At 44.6% G+C, this 22,866-nt stretch overlaps 1 protein-coding gene across 1 annotated transcript; it reads right to left on the bottom strand.

Moving 5' to 3' along the window:
- Positions 1-1,336: 1,336 nt before the first annotated feature.
- LOC311102019 (P2Y purinoceptor 3-like) lies at positions 1,337-21,197 on the bottom strand (the record flags this gene model as incomplete). Its single annotated transcript, XM_084143239.1, has 4 exons — positions 1,337-2,051; positions 2,260-2,694; positions 8,468-8,574; positions 21,033-21,197. 4 exons carry the CDS (start codon positions 21,195-21,197, stop codon positions 1,337-1,339), a joined length of 1,422 nt encoding a protein of 473 aa, XP_083999365.1.
- Between the last annotated feature and the right edge of the window lie 1,669 nt (positions 21,198-22,866).

Genomic DNA, 22,866 nt, shown 5'->3' with positions numbered 1-22,866 from the left:
ATATTGAGGAGTGCATTAGATCAAAGCATCAGTATCAATCTACATGTCATATAAGTGCTTATTTCAAGACATAAAAGACATGTGGTCCTCTGTAGCTCAATTGGTAGAGCATAGTGCTTGTAACGCCAGGGTAGTGGGTTCGATCCCCGGGACCACCCATACGTAAAACGTTTTTATGCGCACATGACTGTAAGTCGCTTTGGATAAAAGCGTCTGCTAAATGGCATATTATTATTATTATATTATAAAGGTTTGTCTCTGACATTCTCACTTTTATAATATCTAAATACCTATTAGATAGGAAAGGTACAGTACACACAGGAAATGGCACACCACAGTCGAAACAGACACAACAGTCAATTTAAAAGGGATAATCCACCACCAGAAATAAAACATTATGAAACAGGTCCATTTCGTGAAAGCCTATGTTCTATCATTGGGTAAAAAAAAAAAGATCCCCCATGATTTAAATTCTAAGTGGTCCGTCTGCGAAACCAGGAAATCATCTAGGAACGCGTCATAGCTACATGGTTCTCGTCACTGGATCTAGTGTGTTTTCTCCTTCAAGTACCATCTGGCAATGCGCACTGTGTGGGAAACGTGGGAAAGGGTAGATGTTGCCATAGCAACGTCCTCTGCACTCGCTCGTTGAGATAGCCTCCTAAATTGATAATGCACTTTGTTTAGGTGATTTTAAAAGCTAGCTAGCTATTTTTCATGATGATATTGATTTTGCTATTATTGTGTGTTGCTAAGTTGGCTAGCTAGCCAGCCAGCCTGCCCAGAAAGAGAGCATTGCATTGTGGGTTTTGTAGTTGACTTGAGCTGCAACAGATTTCCACAACGATTTTCACATGTTGCTACCAACCTTGTTATAACAACAAAATGATTTGTTCACAAAAAATATTGTTTTAACATATGAGTGTTATTTATCACTGTTTAACAATGTTAATCATAGGAATTAGTGGTTTGGGGTGGATTATCCCTTTAAGGCCATGGGATATGTAGGTAATACATGCCACTTAGTGGCTCATGTAGAAAACAACTAGCAGTGTGCTTGGACATACAGGATACATGACATAATACTATGGCAACCAAACGCAGTGTTATGGCTGACTACTTCATGCATTTTAGCATACAGTCACAAGCACACACAGTAGCAAACACACTGACTTGTTGCCATGCTGGCAGAGCAGAAGTCAATGAGGGTTCTGGATGGGTTCTCGGTACCCAGAACCCATGTATCTCGGTGTAATACAACCATGGACTATGGCTGTTTTATACACTCCTTGGTTCCTTTGTCTCAAAGCGAGTTTACCCTTGATTGAACTTCAAGTTAAACATGGGGTCTAAATAATCTAGGGGTTTTCACTTTCTCACACCTTGGTTCCCTGTCTCTGAGAGTGGTGATCTTGGTGACCAGTATTCTGGTGCTCTTGCGGAACCGCGGCTGTGTGAAGTAGAACAGTATAGGATCTAGAACACTGTTCATGCTGGCGAACGGCCTGGTGCACTTGTAGATCACTGAGAACAGGTTCCGTGTCGCACACGGAGCACCTGGTAAAGTTCGTATCAACAGATACATGGTCTTAGTAAGGTGGAACGGCAGGAAGCTAACAGCGAACACCGTCACCACGATGACTATCATCTTCACCGCCTTGTCCCGTTTCTCCATTGAGGCTGCCATGGTAACGCCTTGATAGGATGGCGGGCGGTAGAGGAGGCGACCCATGCGACAGTAGCATGCCACGATGCCCATAAAAGGCAACAGGAAGCCCAGGCAGGTCAGGGCCATCCCATATGGGTAGTAGTCGGTCGAGTGCTCCGGTCGACTCAGGTCGTAACAGACAGTGCGGTTGCGTTGTGTTCCTGTGGAGGCGTAGTGGAAAGTTGGGGCACTGAGGAGGGCGACCACCAGCCACACAGCCCCACAGACCACCCATGCCAGCCTGCGACCCCCCTGCTTGTGCCAGCCAGCCATAGGGTGGCAGATGCCCACGTAGCGCTGGAGGCTGATACAGGTCAGGAACAGGATACTGCCATGCAGGTTACTGTGGAAACAAGAAATAATATCACTGATGTGATAATGACTGACTGGGTTTTCTCTCTACAATCCACTCAAAGCTCTCTCCACAGAAAGGTAACATGCAGTGTATGACTGATTATTCCCTGTAGAACTGAAGGTATATGAGTTTGAGTGTCTTAAGTAATCTATAGAACTATGATATGAATATGTCAGTTAATGAGTAGCTATATTACCTGTAAAACTGAAAGCGGACCAGTTTGCAGGCCAGCTCTCCAAAGGGCCAGTAGTCATGACTGGCATAGTTGTAGATGAGCAGAGGTAGTGACATCACATACAGGAAGTCAGCCGTGGCCAGGTTGAGCATATAGACGTTGCTCCGGGTCAGGTTGGGTCGTGACCTCCAGATCTTCAGGATGACCGCCCCGTTCAGAGGCAGACCAATCAGGAAGACCACACTGTAGACGGCAGGAAGTAGGAAGCGCTTAAAATCCTCCTTATAGGTGCAGACTGGCCATGTGACATTGTTGTCGCCCACGGCAATGAGGTATTCCTCCGAATGGGGTTCTGTGTAGTGTCCAGAGGAGGAACCTTCTGCTGTGAACGTTCCAATGAGGAAAGATTCCATAGAGAACACTTCTAGAGAGGATATTATATTGACATAGCAACAGCTTCACATTCTGAAACAGAGAAGAGAGGAGAGGATTAATCGCATCAAAGTTGATAACCCTGTAGTGCTGAGGGATTAACCAAAATGTTGTACTTTTTTGGTTATTAAACAATTAATTGACTGACATCGGTTCAATTACTTCAAATCTATGTAGTTATTTATTTTTTTGTGAGCCCAACACGTCGTTTCTCTAGAGAGAAATCAAATAATTCACGAGAGAAATCAAGTCAAGAATTATGTGGGACGCTGGGCTGAAGGGAGTTGTAGTTTTCATTCTAGTTCTGTGCAGAAACTAGACTAACTACAATGACTAACTGGTAACTAACTACAATGACCATAATCCAATGCACCTGTTCTTTCCGGCTCGGACAGACATACACTTTTACGCTTGCTACACACAGACCCAGGGGCATTATGCACCCTGGAAATCTGAGCGGGCACAAAGTAGGTGAGGATGACTGGGGAGGGGGGCTAGACCCACGTCCGTAAGTTGGAGAATTTTCAAACACCTGAAACACCCTTTTCCTGCAATCTAGAGCCATAATCATTATGCTTAGCTAATTCCATGTAAAAAAATATATTTTATTTTTCTGCATATCTAAGCATACCTCTGTATTCTCCTGACTGGTGGTTATTTTGTTAAAGAAAAGTAATATGTGAGAATGCTGTTCATTGACTACAGCTCAGCGTTCAACACCATAGTGCCCTCAAAGCTCATCACTAAGCTAAGGACCCTGGGACTAAACACCTCCCTCTGCAACTGGATCCTGGACTTCCTGACGGGCCGGCCCCAGGTGGTAAGGGTAGGCAACAACACATCTGCCACGCTGATCCTCAACACAGGGGCCCCTCAGGGGTGAGTGCTTATTCCCATCCTGTACTCCCTGTTCACCCACGACCACGTGGCCAAGCACAACTTCAACACCATCATTAAGTTTGCCGACGACACAACGGTGTTAGGCCTGATCACCGACAACGATGAGACAGCCTATAGGGAGGAGGTCAGAGACCTGCCAGTGTGGTGCCAGGACAACAACCTCTCCCTCAACATGAGCAAGACAAAGGAGCTGATTGTGGACTACAGGAAAAGGAGGGCCGAGCACACCCCCATTCACATTGAGGGGGCTGTAGTGGTGCGGGTTGAGAGCTTCAAGTTCCTTGGTGTCCACATCACCAACAAACTATCATGGTCCAAACACACCAAGACAGTCGTGAAGAGGGCACGACAACGCATTTTCCCCCTCAGGAGACAAAATATTTGGCATGGGTCCTCAAATCCAAAAAAAGTTCTACAGATGCACCATTGAGAGCATCCTGACCGGTTGCATCACCACCTGGTATGGCAACTGCTCGGCATCCGACCGCAAGGCGCTACAGAGGGTAGTGCGTACAGCCCAATACATCACTGGGGCCAAGCTTCCTGCCATCCAGCACCTCTATTCCAGGCGGTGTCAAAGGAAGACCCTAAAAATTGTCATAGACTCCAGCCACCCAAGTCATAGATTGTTCGCTCTGCTACCGCATGGCAAGCGGTACCATAGTGCCATGTCTAGGTCCAAATTGCTCCTTAACAGCTTCTACCCCCAAGCCATAAGACTGCTGAACAGTTAATCAAATGGCTACCCAGACTATTTACATTGACCCCCTTTTTTACGCTGCTGCTACTCGCTGTTTATTACCTATGCAGAGTCACTTTACCCCTACCTACATGTACATATGACCTCAATTACCTTGACTAACCCGTACATTGACTCGGTACCCCCTGTATATATCCTCGTTATTGTTATTTTATTGTGTTACTTTTTTAATTATTATTCTTTTGTTTATTATTCTTTTTTGTTTATTTAGCATTTTCTTACTCTGCTTTGTTGGTTAAGGGCTTGTAAGTAAGTATTTTTACTGTATTCGGCACATGTGACAAATAACATTTGTTTTGATTTGATCATTTGCTTCTCTGCATCTCTGCTAACATCTGGGTAAAAGATTGATAGGAATGTGAGTCTTATTCAGTACATTTAGTAAATGCTTGAATATTTTTCTTATAATCGAACCAAAACCGAACAGACCTCAAAAAGCACTAATCGCTCAGCACTACAACCCTGAGAGAGATGTATCTCCCCCCCCCCCTTCTACCGGCTGTCCTCTTCATCTCAGTCTACCTGTACTCTCCACCAGGTGACTTAGGAGAATATGGTGTTTTCATATAGTAACTCATTTGGTTTAACTATCCCTAATTTCTGACTGTGTGCTATTTTTTATTTAACCTTTATTTAACCAGGTAAGCCAGTTGAGAACAAGTTCTCATTTACAACTGCGACCTGGCCAAGATAAAGCAAAGCAGTGCGATAAAAACAACAACACAGATTTACATATGGGGTAAAAAAACCTAAAGCCAAAAAAGACAACAGAAAATATATATACAGTGTGTGCAAATGTAGCAAGTTATGGAGGTAAGGCAATAAATAGGCTATAGTGCAACGGGACCAGCCATACGTACAAAATGTATGCATGCATGACTGTAAGTCGCTTTGGATAAAGAGTATATATATTGGTGTACTGGTCCAAACTTGTGGACCAAACCCAGCCAAAAGTACAGTATTTTAGCAGTGGGAATGCCCGTCTCTCTGTCAGCCCCCCACTACCCACTCTGCGGTTGTACGTCTGTGGTTTAAGATGTTGCACCATCAACATCAATCTCTTATCTGAGACCCTTCAACATCAATCTCTTATCCTAGCTCCTTTAAAATCAACATCAATCTCTTATCCTAGCTCCTTTAGCATCAACATCAATCTCTTATCCTAGCTCCTTTCCATCAACATCAATCTCTTATCCTAGTTCCTTTACCATCAACATCAATCTCTTATCCTAGTTCCTTCACCATCAACATCAATCTCTTATCATAGCCCCTTCACCATCACTTTCTTATCCTAGCTCCTTCACCATCAATCTCTTATCCTAGCTCCTTCACCATCAATCTCTTATCCTATCTCCTTCACCATCAACATCAATCTCTTATCCTAGCTCCTTCACCATCAACATCAATCTCTTATCCTAGCTCCTTCACCATCAATCTCTTATCCTAGCCCCTTCACCATCACCATCAATCTCTTATCCTAGCTCCTTCACCATCAACATCAATATCTTATCCTAGCTCCTTAACCATCAACATCAATCTCTTATCCTAGCCCCTTTACCATCAACATCAATCTCTTATCCTAGCTCCTTCACCATCAACATCAATCTCTTATCCTAGCTCCTTCACCATCAACATCAATCTCTTATCCTAGCTCCTTCACCATCAACATCAATCTCTTATACTAGCTCCTTCACCATCAACATCAATCTCTTATCCTAGCTCCTTCACCATCAACATCATGATCATCATTATCACTCACATATCTGATTAACCTCCACTCTCCCCCCTCTCCTTCCTCCCCCCCCTCTCTCTCCCACCATCTCTCTCTCCCCCCTCTCCCCCCTCTCTCTCACCAATCTCTTTCTCCTACCATCTCTCTCCCTCCCACTCTGTGAATGTGTGTGATGTGTGTGTGTGTGTGATGTGTGTGATGTATAATGTGTGACGTGTGATGTGTGTAATCACCAGCACCCTAAAGTGCTGCCATGGTCTTTAGGTGAAGTGTTTGCACAAAGCCTCTAATTTGAATGATTTCCCAGCTAATATGTGTGTGTGTGTTCCGTGACTCCTCCTACCATCTCTCACGTACCCCACCAGACGTGCCACCAGGAGTCTTTTCACAGTCCCCAGGTCCAGAACAAATTCAAGTAAATGTACAGTATTATACAGAGCCATGCACGGAACTCCCTTCCATATTATATAGCGCAAGTGAACAGCAAACCTGGTTTTTTAAAAAAACGAATAAAGCAAGACCTCACAGCACAACGCCTCTCCCCCATGTGACCTTCTTGTTGTGTGTATGTACTGACATGTATGTGGAACTGATAGATGCACACACACACACTACATGTTAATGTTTTTTTTTAAATATATGTAAATTGTAAAGTATTTTGTCTGTAAAGTGTTTTTCGTTATGTGTCTGACCCCAGTAAGACTAGCTGTCGCCATTGCCGTCGATCAACAACAACAAAAATAGTCTCATGTCATAATTAGACGTTCATCCATGTTTCTCAAACGTCACATTTCTAAGTGTTTTAGGTTAAGTTTAGGCATTAACTCCAAATTCTTAAGGTTAGTCATTAACTCTGAATGGTTAAAGTAAGGATTAAGGTTTGGGATAAGCTTAAAACAAAAATATAAAAAACAACTTTCTATTGCTGGATTCGACCTTGCAACCTTTGGAATCCAAGGCAGATGGTTACGCCCTAGCAAAACCGAAACCTACTTGAAGGTAACAGCACTCACTGTTGCCCCTAGTGGCCGGTTTCCAAGTAATCTCCCGACGTCCTCAGACATGGATGGACGTAGAATACTGACTTGTATCCCAGGTGACCTGGCTGGAATTCTCAGCAAGCAGAGACAGGTGCAAACTTACACACTGCAGAAGCTGACACACACACACACACACACACACAGCTGAGCAATGAGGAAGAGTTCTTCACGTCATGTGTGTGTGTGTGTGCATGCCAAGATTACACGCCATCGCACAGGCAGTGCCACCCACTTATTTATAAACCCCATGATCATGTGACCCAAACCAGCCACATCAGATATTTCAACATGATATAATTAGCCTGCTCTTTCTCATGCACAGTGATTATACACACACACATCTCTTCCTTCCAATCAAGTTTCATTACCAACCCCAAGAACGGTCATTAGGTTGTAGGAGAGAAAGCAGAGCCTGTTGAATTGAATGACACACACACACACACACACACACACACACACACACACACACACACACACTTGACAAGCCATTTAAAGCCAAGGCCATATCTGATTCAATTAATTGAAATCATCAATCACTCTGGAGACAGACATTGTAGCCATAGAAACAGACCCCATCAATCAATCTCAGGACAGTCGAGGTATAACTCCAAAATAGACATAGGACATATGGGAAAAGTGCAAGTTGCCAGGGTTTATTTTTCAACCCAAATCTTTTCCTCACCTAACCCAGTGGGGACACCAATGCTTCAAGATAAGAAGTTGCGTCCAGATTTCTGTATGCTACTGTGGGTCAATATTACAACAACAAACATTATCCACCATTACAGATTACTGTCTTCAGAGCTGGCTCTCCCCCTGGGGTGACACAGTTATGGAACAGTTAGGAGAACCTGGAGTGATGGGAAAGAGGCTAAAAGCAGATCTGATGCAGACAGAGGCAGTACTTTGCCTGAGTGTCCTGGGACACAGGTCTGCTCTGCTAAGTGCAACATCAAGCTATAATGACTATCTGATGTCATGATGAGTAAACCATCTTATTCAGCATGTAGCTCAATATCAATTCTTCAAAACAACATATTATTATGTCTCCAAAACCTTCATTCTTACAGCTACTAACTTTCAGTTACAGCCAAAAGGAGATCCTACAGGGGTGTTTAGGCACTTATACTCTAAAGAAGACAGTCTCTAGCGCACCATCAAGGGTTCAAACAAATATCTCTGTCACCGAGGCAGAAGTTGTCATGGTTTTGCAAGGCGAGGAGGAAGTGAATGTGCAACTGGTGAAAGGGCCGTCAGTAAACTACAGAGACACGCAGGACAGTTTACAGCTGGTGAAAGGGCCGTCAGTAAACTACAGAGACATGCAGGACAGTTAACTCTGGCCACTATTTTTATATTCCTCACCAGGTCTCAAAGCACTTTAATCTGTAGGTGAGGAACTCTCCAAATCCACCATCTGTAGCGATGGCACCAACCTGTATAGTCTGTCCATCCCTGACTTTTTGTTTCCCCTATCAGACCAGGAGAGAGACAGTTAACATAGAATAAACACTGCTTCTCAATCTCCCTCCATCCTCTATGTCAACTATGTCTGTGCCAGTAGAGCCAGAGAAAGCACCTACAGGACCCTGACTAATGTCTGGTGTGGTCCAACCCAACAGGAACTTTACTGGAAACACTGCTGTGGTCACGATACACATATTATGCTTTCCATCACAAAATATGCACATACAGGTGTACACACACACACACACACACACACACACACACAGTCACACACTATTCTGCTGCAGTGAGGTGTGAAGTGATGTTATAAAGTAAACCGTAATAATAATAGTATCATTCAACAGCCATGTGTTTTATTAATAATGAAGTGTTTCCCCTAGGATATTTTTCAGCAGCGGTGGCAGGGTTAACAGGGATCCACGATAAATGCCACTGCTAAATGCATATAGGGGAAATGGGAAACACTGAGTAGCCTAAGCATGTCTCGGACAGAAGGTAAAGCTAGAGTGCAGGAGGCTGGTGGCACCTTAATTGGGGAGGACAGGCTTGTGGTAATGGCTGGAGCAGAATTATGGAATGGTATCAAATACATCAAACACACGTGTTTGATGCCATTGCATTCGCGCCATTCCTGCCATTATTATGAGCCGTCCTCCACTCAGCAGCCTCCACTGAGCTAGAGGTGTGGAGAACTGTAAAACTGACTGGTACAACGGTGTTTATCATGAGTGGGTTCTGTACTCCATATGCATGACAAAGTCCTTACTGTTCCTAATCAAATATGATTGAATCTCAAACATGGTGTGTGTGAGTGAGAAAAACTGGATTTCCTGTTTATCAGAATTACAACAATAGGACTACAAATTCCCCACCATTCATCAACAGGACTAACAGGCTATGTCATGTTGTTGACAGGTTTAGACAGGTTAAAATAGCTGTGGTTTAAGGTGGGAATCTGCAGTTCAAACAATAACATCGGAGATAGGTATGACAGTTGAACTAATCTCATGAGGCATTTATAAATTATATTCTTCAAAAAACAATGGGTTAATTTAATTTAAAAATAAAAATAAATGTAGTATCTGCCTCGAATATTTTATCGCATTTAATTCGGACCGACATTACATTTTACATTTACATTTTAGTCATTTAGTAGCTCTTATCCAGAGCGACATACAGTTAGTGAGTGCATACATTTTTCATTCTGGCTCCCCGTGGGAATCGAACCCACAACCCTGGCGTTGCAAACGCCATGCTCTACCAACTGAGCTACACATTACCAAAATGATCTCGTATTCTATGGACAAATGTTTCAGACTACTATGGTATAATGACTATACAATGTGCCAATGAGGTTATTTCGAGTCGTCTGCATATAAAGTAAAATTGTAACACTTTTTTTTTGTTTGTTTACCTCTGTGGCGCGACAAAATATTGACTTCTCTGCTGCTGTAAACAAGTGGGAGATCCAAACTTGCCTCGTGTTTTACCAGGCAGTCGCCTAGTAAGTATCCCTATCCCAAATAAATAAGTCCTTTGGTGAGGAAAAATAAGTAAGCCAATCAATGGAGATCCTTCATAAAGTGAGGAAAAATAAGTAAGCCAATCAATGGAGATCCTTCATAAAGTCAAACTGACTTGCATATGTTTTTTGGAGCACCAGAACGCATGATGTCAATGATAATGGGCGGATTCGATTATGCTGAGCCGCGGTGCACCGGTTTATGGCCCGTAACGTGATAGGGCAAAGGCACTGAGGGAGGAGCGCCCTTCTCAAATCGAACAGCCTAATCTACGTCGCTTGGTCATGTTGTCAACAAGGTAGCATGGTGCATCGTCCAGAAACCTACAACATCTCTTTTCCATAAAATATATATTTGAATTTTCAAACTAGTTTTTATTGGCAAGGCAGATAAAGCGTAAAAAAAAAAAAGCAATCATTACTCCACGTGCTAATTAGGTTGACTGGTGAGCTTTAATGTGGCTAATTTCACAGTGGTTTCAGAGTCCTGCAATAAGAGCCATGATGCTAATATTTGGGTAAACTCTACATAGTTGTGTTCTGTTGGTGTCACTGAGTAGACTGATAGCCCATTTCATGGGTGTACATTCGTGGTCAAAAGTTTTGAGAATGACACAAATACTAATTTTCACAAAGTCTGCTGCCTCAGTTTTTATGATGGCAATTTGCATATACTCCAGAATGTCATGAAGAGTGATCAGATGAATTACAATTAATTGCAAAGTCACTCTTTGCCATGAAAATGAACTTAATCCCCAAAATAACATTTCCACTGCATTTCAGCCCTGCCACAAAAGGACCAGCTGCCATCATGTCAGTGATTCTCTCGTTAACACGGGTGAGAGTATTGACGAGGACAAGGCTGGAGATCACTCTGTCATGCTGATTGAGTTAGAATAACAGACTGGAAGCTGTAAAAGGAGGGTGGTGCTTGAAATCATTGTTCTTCCTCTGTTAACCATGGTTACCTGCAAGGAAACACGTGCCGTCATCATTGCTTTGCACAAAAAGGGCTTCACAGGCAAGGATATTGCTGCTAGTAAGGTTGCACCTAAATCAACCATTTATCGGATCATCAAGAACTTCAAGGAGAGAGGTTCAATTGTTGTGAAGAAGGCGTCAGGGCGCCCAAGAAAGTCCAGCAAGCGCCAGGACCGTCTCCTAAAGTTGATTCAGCCCGCGGGATCGGGGCACCACCAGTGCAGAGCTTGCTCAGGAATGGCAGCAGGCAGGTGTGAGTGCATCTGCACGCACAGTGAGGCGAAGACTTTTGGAGGATGGCCTGGTGTCAAGAAGGGCAGCGAGGAAGCCAATTCTCTCCAGGAAAAACATCAAGGACAGACTGATATTCTGCAAAAGGTACAGGGATTGGACTGCTGAGGACTGGGGTAAAGTCATTTTCTCTGATGAATCCCCTTTCCGATTGTTTCTGGCATCTGGAAAACACCTTGTCCTGAGAAGACTCGGTGAGCGCTACCATCAGTCCTGTGTCATGCCAACAGTAAAGCATCCTGAGACCATTCATGTGTGGGGTTGCTTCTCAGCCAAGGGAGTGGGCTCACTCACAATTGTGCCTAAGAACAAAGCCATGAATAAAGAATGGTACCAAAACATCCTCCGAGAGCAACTTCTCCCAACCATCCAAGAACAGTTTGGTGACAACCAATGCCTTTTCCAGCATGATGGAGCACCTTGCCATAAGGCAAAAGTGATAACTAAGTGGCTCGGGGAACAAAATATCGACATTTTGGGTCCATGGCCAGGAAACTCCCCAGACCTTAATCCCATTGAGAACTTGTGGTCGATCCTCAAGAGGCGAGTGGATTGCAGAGGTCTTGAAAAAGAAGGGTCAACACTGCAAATATTGACTCTTTGCATAAACTTAATGTGATTGTCAATAAAAGCCTTTGACACTTATGGAATGCTTGTAATTGTACTTCAGTATACCATAGTAACATCTGACAAAAAGATATCATAACACTGAAGCAGCGAACATTGTGAAGACCAATACTTGTGTCATTCTCAAAACTTTTGACCACGACTGTAGATGTGCGCAGATCAGCTGTTTGTTCACCTGCCCGCAATTGCTAATCGACTATATGTGATAAAGTGAATATCTAAGGCCCAAAACTAACCAGCAAATATAGAAAATGTACTATAGGCTACAGTCTAACACTGCAGAAAGATTTTTTGACAGGGGTTGCAGGATTTATTTTTTGCCTGATTTAGATATGTTTCTGCTTATAATGTCTGACATTTTGGTAGGCTATTTGTTAGTCAACTTGTCTATAATTATATACATGCAGCTTCTCTTTTGTCATTATATATTGACCTATAAGACTAAATAAACCCTTGCTCAACAAAATAATGCAATAGATCGACAGAATGAATGCTTCAGTCTAGTTGACATCAGTAAAGTTTTCTGTCATCTTCTTTCACGACGTTAAGGGAATGGGGAGAAAATGCAATAACGCAAAAATTGAAACTGGAAATGTCCAAATGACATCAGTTTCACAGGTATTGTTTTTCTCTTTATTCAACCCGCACAATATTTAATGACCCTCAATCCGCACGCCCCGCGGGGACTGTGGACTATGAGTCAACAGGGCATCACTAGTGTACACCCTATAGGTAATGCTGTACAGTCCAATATTCTAGCTAACTAACTGGCTGAATAAGTTGACGACAGACTCGCTCAAGCTGTCGGGACTAACCCACAACGTTAGACACGGACACGTATGATCTGCTTGGCGTGTTAACACACTGGTGGTTTGTTGTGGCCGAGTATTGGTTCTAAACCGTGTTGTTGGAGCCTGGCATGCTAGTTGGCTATGGCGTCATAGGACTAGGTGCCCTGGACGGTTTTCACGGAAGAATACTGTACCAAGTTAGCTAGCTGAATAAACTAAGTTAGTCTATTCCTAGAAATCATTGAACCACTGTAGTTTACAACAATTATAGTTTCTGAGGTGGAAGTTGGGAGAGTTATATTTGGGTGTTTCAGTGAAACGTAAGTGAGGGAGGCCCCGCTCTCTCGCTTTCCCAGATGTTTAGTTCATTTCATTCCGATCTCCTTTGCATTATTGTAGCCATTTTCTGTAGCCTGTCAACTATGCCTCTGTCTATCCCTGTTCTCTCCTCTCCGCACAGGCTATACAAACGCCTCTCACCGCGTGGCTGCTGCCTCTCTAACCTGGTGGTCCCTGCACGCACGACCCACGTGGAGTTCCAGGTCTCCGGCAATCTCTGGAACTGCTGTTCTGCGGCCAACAAGGCAGAGTTCATCACAGCCTATGCTACCCTCCAGTCCCTCGACTTCTTGGCGCTGACGGAAACATGGATTACCACTGAAAACACTGCTACTCCTACTGCTCTCTCCTCGTCTGACCATGTGTTCTCGTATACCCCGAGAGCATCTGGTCAGCGGGGTGGTGGCACAGGAATCCTCATCTCTCCCAAGTGGACATTCTCTCTTTTTCCCCTGACCCATCTGTCTATCTCCTCATTTGAATTCCATGCTGTCACAGTCACTAGCCCATTCAAGCTTAACATCCTTGTCATTTATCGCCCTCCAGGTTCCCTTGGAGAGTTCATCAATGAGCTTGACGCCTTGATAAGTTCCTTTCCTGAGGATGGCTCACCCCTCACAGTTCTGGGTGACTTTAACCTCCCTATGTCTACCTTTGACTCATTTCTCTCTGCCTCCTTCTTTCCACTCCTCTCCTCTTTTGACCTCACCCTCTCACCGTCTCCCCCTACTCACAAGGCAGGCAATACGTTTGACCTCATCTTTACTAGATGCTGTTCTTCTACTAATCTCACTGCAACTCCCCTCCATGTCTCCGCCCACTACTTTGTATCCTTTTCTCTCTCGCTCTCCTCCAACACTACTCACTCTGCCCCTACTCAGATGGTAATGCGCCGTCGCAACCTTCGCTCTCTCTCTCCCGCTACTCTCTCCTCTTCCATCCTATCATCTCTTCCCTCTGCTCAATCCTTCTCCCTCCAATCTCCTGATTCTGCCTCTTCAACCCTCCTCTCCTCCTTTTCTGCATCCTTTGACTCTCTATGTCCCCTATCCTCCCGGCCGGCTCAGTCCTCCCCTCCTGCTCCGTGGCTTGACGACTCATTGCGAGCTCACAGAACAGGGCTCCAGGCAGCCGAGCGGAAATGGAGGAAAACTAGACTCCCTGCAGACCTGCCATCTTTTCACTCCCTCCTCTCTACATTTTCTTCCTCTGTTTCTGCTGCTAAAGCCACTTTCTACCACTCTAAATTCCAAGCATCTGCCTCTAACCCTAGGAAGCTCTTTGCTACCTTCTCCTCCCTGCTGAATCCTCCTCCCCCTCCCCCCTCCTCCCTCTCTGTGGATGACTTCGTCAACCATTTTGAAAAGAAGGTTGACGACATCCGATCCTCGTTTGTTAAGTCAAATGACACTGCTGGTCCTGCTCACACTGCCCTACCCTATGCTTTGACTTCTTTCTCCCCTCTCTCTCCAGATGAAATCTTGCGACTTGTGACGGCCGGCCGCCCAACAACCTGCCCGCTTGACCCTATCCCCTCCTCTCTTCTCCAGACCATCTCCGGTGACCTTCTCCCTTACCTCACCTCGCTCATCAACTCATCCTTGACCGCTGGCTATGTCCCTTCCGTCTTCAAGAGAGCGAGAGTTGCACCCCTTCTCAAAATACCTACACTCGATCCCTCTGATGTCAACAACTACAGACAAGTATCCCTTCTTTCTTTTCTCTCCAAAACTCTTGAGCGTGCCGTCTTTAGCCAACTCTCTTGCTATCTCTCTCAGAATGACCTTCTTGATCCAAACCAGTCAAGACTGGTCATTCAACTGAGACTGCTCTTCTCTGTGTCACAGAGGCTCTCCGCACTTCTAAAGCTAACTCTCTCTCCTCTGCTCTTGTCCTTCTAGACCTGTCTGCTGCCTTTGATACTGTGAACCACCAGATCCTCCTCTCCACCCTCTCCGAGTTGGGCATCTCCGGCGCGACTCACTCTTGGATTGCGTCCTACCTGACAGGTCGCTCCTACCAAGTGGCGTGGCGAGAATCTGTCTCCGCACCACGTGCTCTCACCACTGGTGTCCCCCAGGGCTCAGTTCTAGGCCCTCTCCTATTCTCGCTATACACCAAGTCACTTGGCTCTGTCATATCCTCACATGGCCTCTCCTATCATTGCTACACAGACGACACACAACTAATCTTCTCCTTTCCCCCTTCTGATAACCAGGTGGCGAATCGCATCTCTGCATGTCTGGCAGGCATATCAGTGTGGATGACGGATCACCACCTCAAGCTGAACCTCGGCAAGACGGAGCTGCTCTTCCTCCCGGGGAAGGACTGCCCATTCCATGATCTCGCCATCACGGTTGACAACTCTGTTGTGTCCTCCTCCCAGAGTGCAAAGAGCCTTGGCGTGACCCTGGACAACACCCTGTCGTTCTCCGCTAACATCAAGGCGGTGACCCGATCCTGTAGGTTCATGCTCTACAACATTCGGAGAGTACGACCCTGCCTTACACAGGAAGCGGCACAGGTCCTAATCCAGGCACTTGTCATCTCCCGTCTGGATTACTGCAACTCGCTGTTGGCTGGGCTCCCTGCCTGTGCCATTAAACCCCTACAACTCATCCAGAATGCCGCAGCCCGTCTGGTGTTCAACTTTCCCAAGTTCTCTCACGTCACCCCACTCCTCCGCACACTCCACTGGCTTCCAGTTGAAGCTCGCATCTGCTACAAGACCATGGTGCTTGCCTACGGAGCTGTGAGGGGAACGGCACCTCCGTACCTTCAGGCTCTGATCAGTCCCTACACCCAAACGAGGGCATTGCGTTCATCCACCTCTGGCCTGCTGGCCCCCCTACCTCTGCGGAAGCACAGTTCCCGTTCAGCCCAGTCAAAACTGTTCACTGCTCTGGCACCCCAATGGTGGAACAAGCTCCCTCATGACGCCAGGACAGCAGAGTCACTCACCACCTTCCGGAGACACTTGAAACCCCACCTCTTTAAGGAATACCTGGGATAGGATAAAGTAATCCTTCTACCCCCCCTTACCCCACCCCAAAGAAAGGAAAAAAAAAAAAAAAAAAAACATATTGTAAACTGGTTATCCCACTGGCTATAAGGTGAATGCACCAATTTGTAAGTCGCTCTGGATAAGAGTGTCTGCTAAATGACGTAAATGTAAATGTAAATGAATGTTCATTATGCACAATAGGTTGACCAGGGAGGTGATCTCCCGCAGTCAATGTCCTGCAATAAAAGCTATGATGCTAATATGTGTGTAAACTCTTTGGAATTGTAATCTGCGGGTGTCACTGAGTAGGCTGATACCTATGGAGTGTGCACCCACGAAATGTGGTAAGGCTGAACAGTACATATATGTATGCCCCCAATGCAATTATGCAGTCTAATAAATCCACAGTGGGATTTTGTATTTTTTAAAACTGTTTATTGTCAAATTAATTAATTATTGCATTTATTTTTAAGTTATATAAAATCATTCCGACCTTGTTTAGCATAATCTAGTCCAAATATGGCATTATTCCACTATTTGTATCCTTTGTATCAGTTTCAATGCGGGACTTTTATTTTGAAGGCGAACAGCAAATTTCACTATTGTGGCTAATCCTTATTGTGGCTAGCTTCACACAGGTGCGCTCTGCTTGTATCAAATTCTTCCCGTGAACGCGTATGTTTTACGTACACGCGCACTTGCATTAGCCAAAGTAGAGACAAGAGGGTAAAAAGGAGTGGGAGGGACGCCTTTTGGGGCCTCACCTATGACACGGTAACACTTTAGAATGCACAGTAAAATATCTTAAATGTATTTTACAATATTAACGCTATAGATTGCACTGCAGCAACTCTGCTGCCAGTATAATGCTGTACAGTTACAGTACAGGATATGCTGGCCTACTATGATGGATGAGCTTAATCCTGTTCTCTCCAGAGGGAAAACGATCTAAATAATAAAAGATGCCCCAGGCTCTGTCTCAACTTTTATTGCCTTTTTATTGAATCTGTCAATACTGCAGCCTGCCTGCTGTTCAGGATCTGGTGGCCTTGAAAATAAATATGTCCTCAACTGAAATATAGCTTAACCTATGTCCTCAATTAACACCATTCTGCGTCAAATTACATAATGTTTGAATAAAATGCACATTTCACATGTTGTCTGATAAATTAATGAAGGAATAATAAATAAATAAACAAACAAACAAATGAATACAGAAATATATACAGCATTATTTTTAATATAATGTTCTGCACCAACAATGGCATCATGTGAAGTCCTGCATACCATGAGTTAAGGGAAAACACCTTGATAGAGATGGTTAAAAATCAACTCAATGAGTCTGGGTTCTGAGATGGATTCATATTGTGCAATATAGCAGCCTTGTGTCAAGTGTGTGCATGTGTTGAAAGAATGCAATATCGCCCAATGTTGCTTGAGCAATGATGACTATTAGTCTGAATGAAAACAAGAAGTGCCAAGGACCTGCTGCCTGCTTTATGTTCCAGTTTACTGAAAAAGGAATTGAATATCTTAAATAATCCCACAAGACCCCCCTCGCACCCCCCCCCCCCCCCCAAAAAAAGAAAAATCATAAGAAGAATTAAAAAGAAAACGTACCTTTCGTGAACTAACACTTTACTTTTTTTTAGGAAGAATTTCCTTACTATGACTATCTTAAGATGAATGCACTAACTGTAAGTCACTCTGGATAAGAGCGTCTGCTAAATGACTAAAATGTAAAATGTAAAAAGTTACATTACAGAGACAATAACCTATAACACATGACCTGACCAAGACATAACTAGCCCCTATCCACGACATTATAACAGCTCATTGACGTGACAATTTATCATGGTGGAATGGGTATTGTTGTGAAGGGTCATGGGATCCTTCAGAACCGGTATTACATAATTGACTGTATACCAGGTTTAGTACTATACATGCAGGTATTACCGTAACCATTTCTCTCTTGAATGGTGTGACTACTGGGATTTATAGCAGTTTTTCCGCAGTAACCATGTTCCAACTGACTTCTTCCATCACCCCCAGGCCTGGACCTGTATAACTGCTGCATGTCAGCTATTTACCAGAGGGATTTATGATGACAGGCCACCAGTGTGTGATCATTAATGTACCAGCTAGTCAAACAGGTGTGTGTAGTGGTGTATAGTGGGGTGTGTTATGCCAGGGATGCAGGGGAACACTTCACTGACTCTGAATGTTATGATGACAGGGTTGAAAGTACCTGGCAGGTACATCTATGCTATCATGCACAACGTGACATCCTTCTGTTTTTTTAAACCTTTATTTACCCACGTAAGTTATTGAGAACTAGCGACAGAAAGGACATTAGCATAAAATAACAATCACTGACAGGTTCATGGAGGATCCCATCACCACCAGTGCAGTGAGTGATGATTATTTACACTATGGTTCGTTAGTGGCCCCTTATCAGTTACATGGTAGTTAGTAGACCAGTGTCTTCCTGAGGGGGGGTTGTGGCCAGGGCTGTGTATTGTGGAACACTCTACAGGAGGGCTAAATCAAATAGGGACAGAGCCAGCTGTACTGCCCCAGACACTAGGGGAGGATGGAGACAGAGCCAGCTGTACTGCCCCAGACACTAGGGGAGGATGGAGACAGAGCCAGCTGTACTGCCCCAGACACTAGGGGAGGATGGAGACAGAGCCAGCTGTACTGCCCCAGACACTAGGGGAGGATGGAGACAGAGCCAGCTGTACTGCCCCAGACACTAGGGGAGGATGGAGACAGAGCCAGCTGTACTGCCCCAGACACTAGGGGAGGATGGAGACAGAGCCAGCTTTATTACCATAGATATGAGGGATGGCCTGTGGTCATCACCACTAGACATGAATAATAACCTACAGAATCTCTATGGTCATTATGATCTAACAGCTAGGTCTGGAAACTTTATGGTCATTATGATCTAACAGCTAGGTCTGGAAACTTCATGGTCATTATGATCTAACAGCTAGGTCTGGAAACTTCATGGTCAATATGATCTAACAGCTAGGTCTGGAAACTTCATGGTCATTATGATCTAACAACTAGGTCTGGAAACTTTATGGTCATTATGATCTAACAACTAGGTCTGGAAACTTTATGGTCATTATGATCTAACAGCTAGGTCTGGAAACTTTATGGTCATTATGATCTAACAGCTAGGTCTGGAAACTTCATGGTCATTATGATCTAACAACTAGGTCTGGAAACTTTATGGTCATTATGATCTAACAGCTAGGTCTGGAAACTTCATGGTCATTATGATCTAACAGCTAGGTCTGGAAACTTTATGGTCAATATGATCTAACAGCTAGGTCTGGAAACTTTATGGTCATTATGATCTAACAGCTAGGTCTGGAAACTTCATGGTCAATATGATCTAACAGCTAGGTCTGGAAACTTCATGGTCAATATGATCTAACAGCTAGGTCTGGAAACTTTATGGTCAATATGATCTAACAGCTAGGTCTGGAAACTTCATGGTCAATATGATCTAACAGCTAGGTCTGCAGTTGTGTTCAAGAGGGAATCAGCCATTAACCCACTCATGGTCCCCAACCCCTCGTTATGTGAAACCTAATAAGATTAATATCAGGAGATTTTTTGATGTTCTGTTGGAGCTATCATTAGTTGTATGTTCATGCAAAGATCAATGCCCCCTGGACTGTGACACCCAAAGAGAGCTTGCTCTGTAGCTGTGTTCAAGAGAGTCAGCCACTACCCTCCCATGGGTCCCAAACCCCGTTGTTTGGGAAACCTAATAAGGCCTAACATTAGTATCAGGATATTTGGCTGATTTTCGTCTGAACCATCAGTTGTATTTTCCCACAAAGATCAATGTCCCCCCGGACTGTGTGCATGTGAGTGACACAGTCAAAGGTTAGATGCCACTGCAGCAGAAATGTCTGTTTTGACCTATGCACTGATATGACAGCATCTACTCTTCTGACTGAAAATGAAACCTTTTATTAATGGACATTCATTCCATTTATGGACATTGGCTGTAGATGTACTGACACTGATATTAATACAGTTGGAAATGGTGAGGTGTCGAACATCTGATCTAGGCCTGTGTTCTCTATATCTCTGGCTCTGAGTCTCATCTTCACTCCTCCATCAGTCTGGACTCTCAGCTTCACTCCATCAGTCTGAATCTCAGCTTCACTCCTCCATCAGTCTGGACTCTCAGCTTCACTCCATCAGTCTGAATCTCAGCTTCACTCCTCCATCAGTCTGGACTATCAGCTTCACTCCTCCATCAGTCTGGACTATCAGCTTCACTCCTCCATCAGTCTGGGCTCTCAGCTTCACTCCTCCATCAGTCTGGACTCTCAGCTTCTCTCCTCCATCAGTCTGGGCTCTCAGCTTCACTCCTCCATCAGTCTGGACTCTCAGCTTCACTCCTCCATCAGTCTGACTCTCATCTTCACTCCTCCATCAGTCTGGACTCTCAGCTTCCCTCCTCCATCAGTCTGAATCTCAGCTTCACTCCTCCATCAGTCTGGACTCTCAGCTTCACTCCATCAGTCTGAATCTCAGCTTCACTCCTCCATCAGTCTGGACTATCAGCTTCACTCCTCCATCAGTCTGGACTATCAGCTTCACTCCTCCATCAGTCTGGGCTCTCAGCTTCACTCCTCCATCAGTCTGGACTCTCAGCTTCTCTCCTCCATCAGTCTGGACTCTCAGCTTCACTCCATCAGTTTGAATCTCAGCTTCACTCCTCCATCAGCCTGACTCTCCACTCCTCCATCAGTCTGGACTCTCAGCTTCACTCCTCCATCAGTTTGGGCTCTCAGCTTCACTCCTCCATCAGTCTGACTCTCAGCTTCACTCCTCCATCAGTTTTGGCTCTCATCTTCACTCCTCCATCAGTCTGACTCTCAGCTTCACTCCTCCATCAGTTTGGGCTCTCAGCTTCGCTCCTCCATCAGTCTGGGCTCTCAGCTTCACTCCTCCATCAGTGTGGGGATGATGACAGCACTGACACAGACCCCTGGGGTTCATCAGGTCCCATTCATCATCTTGTCCTAATCCACTTGCCATATTACCATCTGGACTACTGCAACTCTCTGTTGGCTGGGCTCCCCGCTTGTGCCATCACAGTGTGTGTGTGTGTGTGTGTGTGCGTGTGCATAGGGAGTGGTGTACAGTCGTGGTCAAAAGTTTTGATAATGACACAAGTATTGGTCTTCACAAAGTTCACTGCTTCAGTGTTATGATATCTTTTTGTCAGATGTTACTATGGTATACTGAAGTATAATTACAAGCATTCCATAAGTGTCAAAGGCTTTTATGGACAATTACATTAAGTTTATGCAAAGAGTCAATATTTGCAGTGTTGACCCTTCTTTTTCAAGACCTCTGCAATCTGCCCTGGCATGCTGTCAATTAACTTCTGGGCCACATCCTGACTGATGGCAGCCCATTCTTGCATAATCAATGCTTGGAGTTTGTCAGAATTTGTGGGGTTTTGTTTGTCCACCCGCCTCTTGAGGATTGACCACAAGTTCTCAATGGGATTAAGGTCTGGGGAGTTTCCTGGCCATGGAACCAAAATGTCGATGTTTTGTTCCCCGAGCCACTTAGTTATCACTTTTGCCTTATAGCAAGGTGCTCCATCATGCTGCAAAAGCCATTGGTCTTCACCAAACTGTTATTGGATGGTTGGGAGAAGTTGCTCTCGGAGGATGTGTTGGTACCATTCTTTATTCATGGCTGTGTTCTTAGGCAAAATTGTGAGTGAGCCCACGCCCTTGGCTGAGAAGCAACCCCACACATGAATGGTCTCAGGATGCTTTACTGTTGGCATGACACAGGACTGATGGTAGTGCTCACCTTGTCTTCTCCAGACAAGCTTTTTTCCGGATGCCCCAAACAATCGGAAAGCCCAGTCCTCAGCAGTCCAATCCCTGTACCTTTTTCAGAATATCAGTCTGTCCCTGATGTTTTTCCTGGAGAGAAGTGGCTTCCTCGCTGCCCTTCTTGACACCAGGCCATCCTCCAAAAGTATTCGCATCAACTGTGCGTGCAGATGCACTCACACCTGCCTGCTGCCATTCCTGAGCAAGCTCTGCACTGGTGGTGCCCCGATCCCGCAGCTGAATCAACTTTAGGAGACGGTCCTGGCACTTGCTGGACTTTCTTGGGCGCCCTGAAGCCTTCTTCACAACAATTGAACCTCTCTCCTTGAAGTTCTTGATGATCTGATAAATGGTTGATTTAGGTGCAATCTTACTAGCGGCAATATCCATGCCTGTGAAGCCCTTTTTGTGCAAAGCAATGATGACGGCACGTGTTTCCTTGCAGGTAACCATGGTTAACAGAGGAAGAACAATGATTTCAAGCACCACCTTCCTTTTAAAGCTTCCAGTCTGTTATTCTAACTCAATCAGCATGACAGAGTGATCTCCAGCCTTGTCCTCGTCAACACTCTCACCTGTGTTAACGAGAGAATCACTGACATGATGTCAGCTGGTCCTTTTGTGGCAGGGCTGAAATGCAGTGTAAATGTTTTTTGGGGATTAAGTTCATTTTCATGGCAAAGAGGGACTTTGCAATTAATTGCAATTCATCTGATCACTCTTCATAACATTCTGGAGTATATGCAAACTGCCATCATAAAAACTGAGGCAGCAGACTTTGTGAAAATTAGTATTTGTGTCATTCTCAAAACGTTTGACCACGACTGTATATTGCTCAACTACCCAGGAAG

The sequence above is a fragment of the Coregonus lavaretus genome, assembly GCF_964263955.1.
Source record: "Coregonus lavaretus genome assembly, chromosome: 26".
NCBI lineage: Eukaryota > Metazoa > Chordata > Actinopteri > Salmoniformes > Salmonidae > Coregonus > Coregonus lavaretus.
This window is presented reverse-complemented; position numbering and strand designations above follow the sequence as displayed.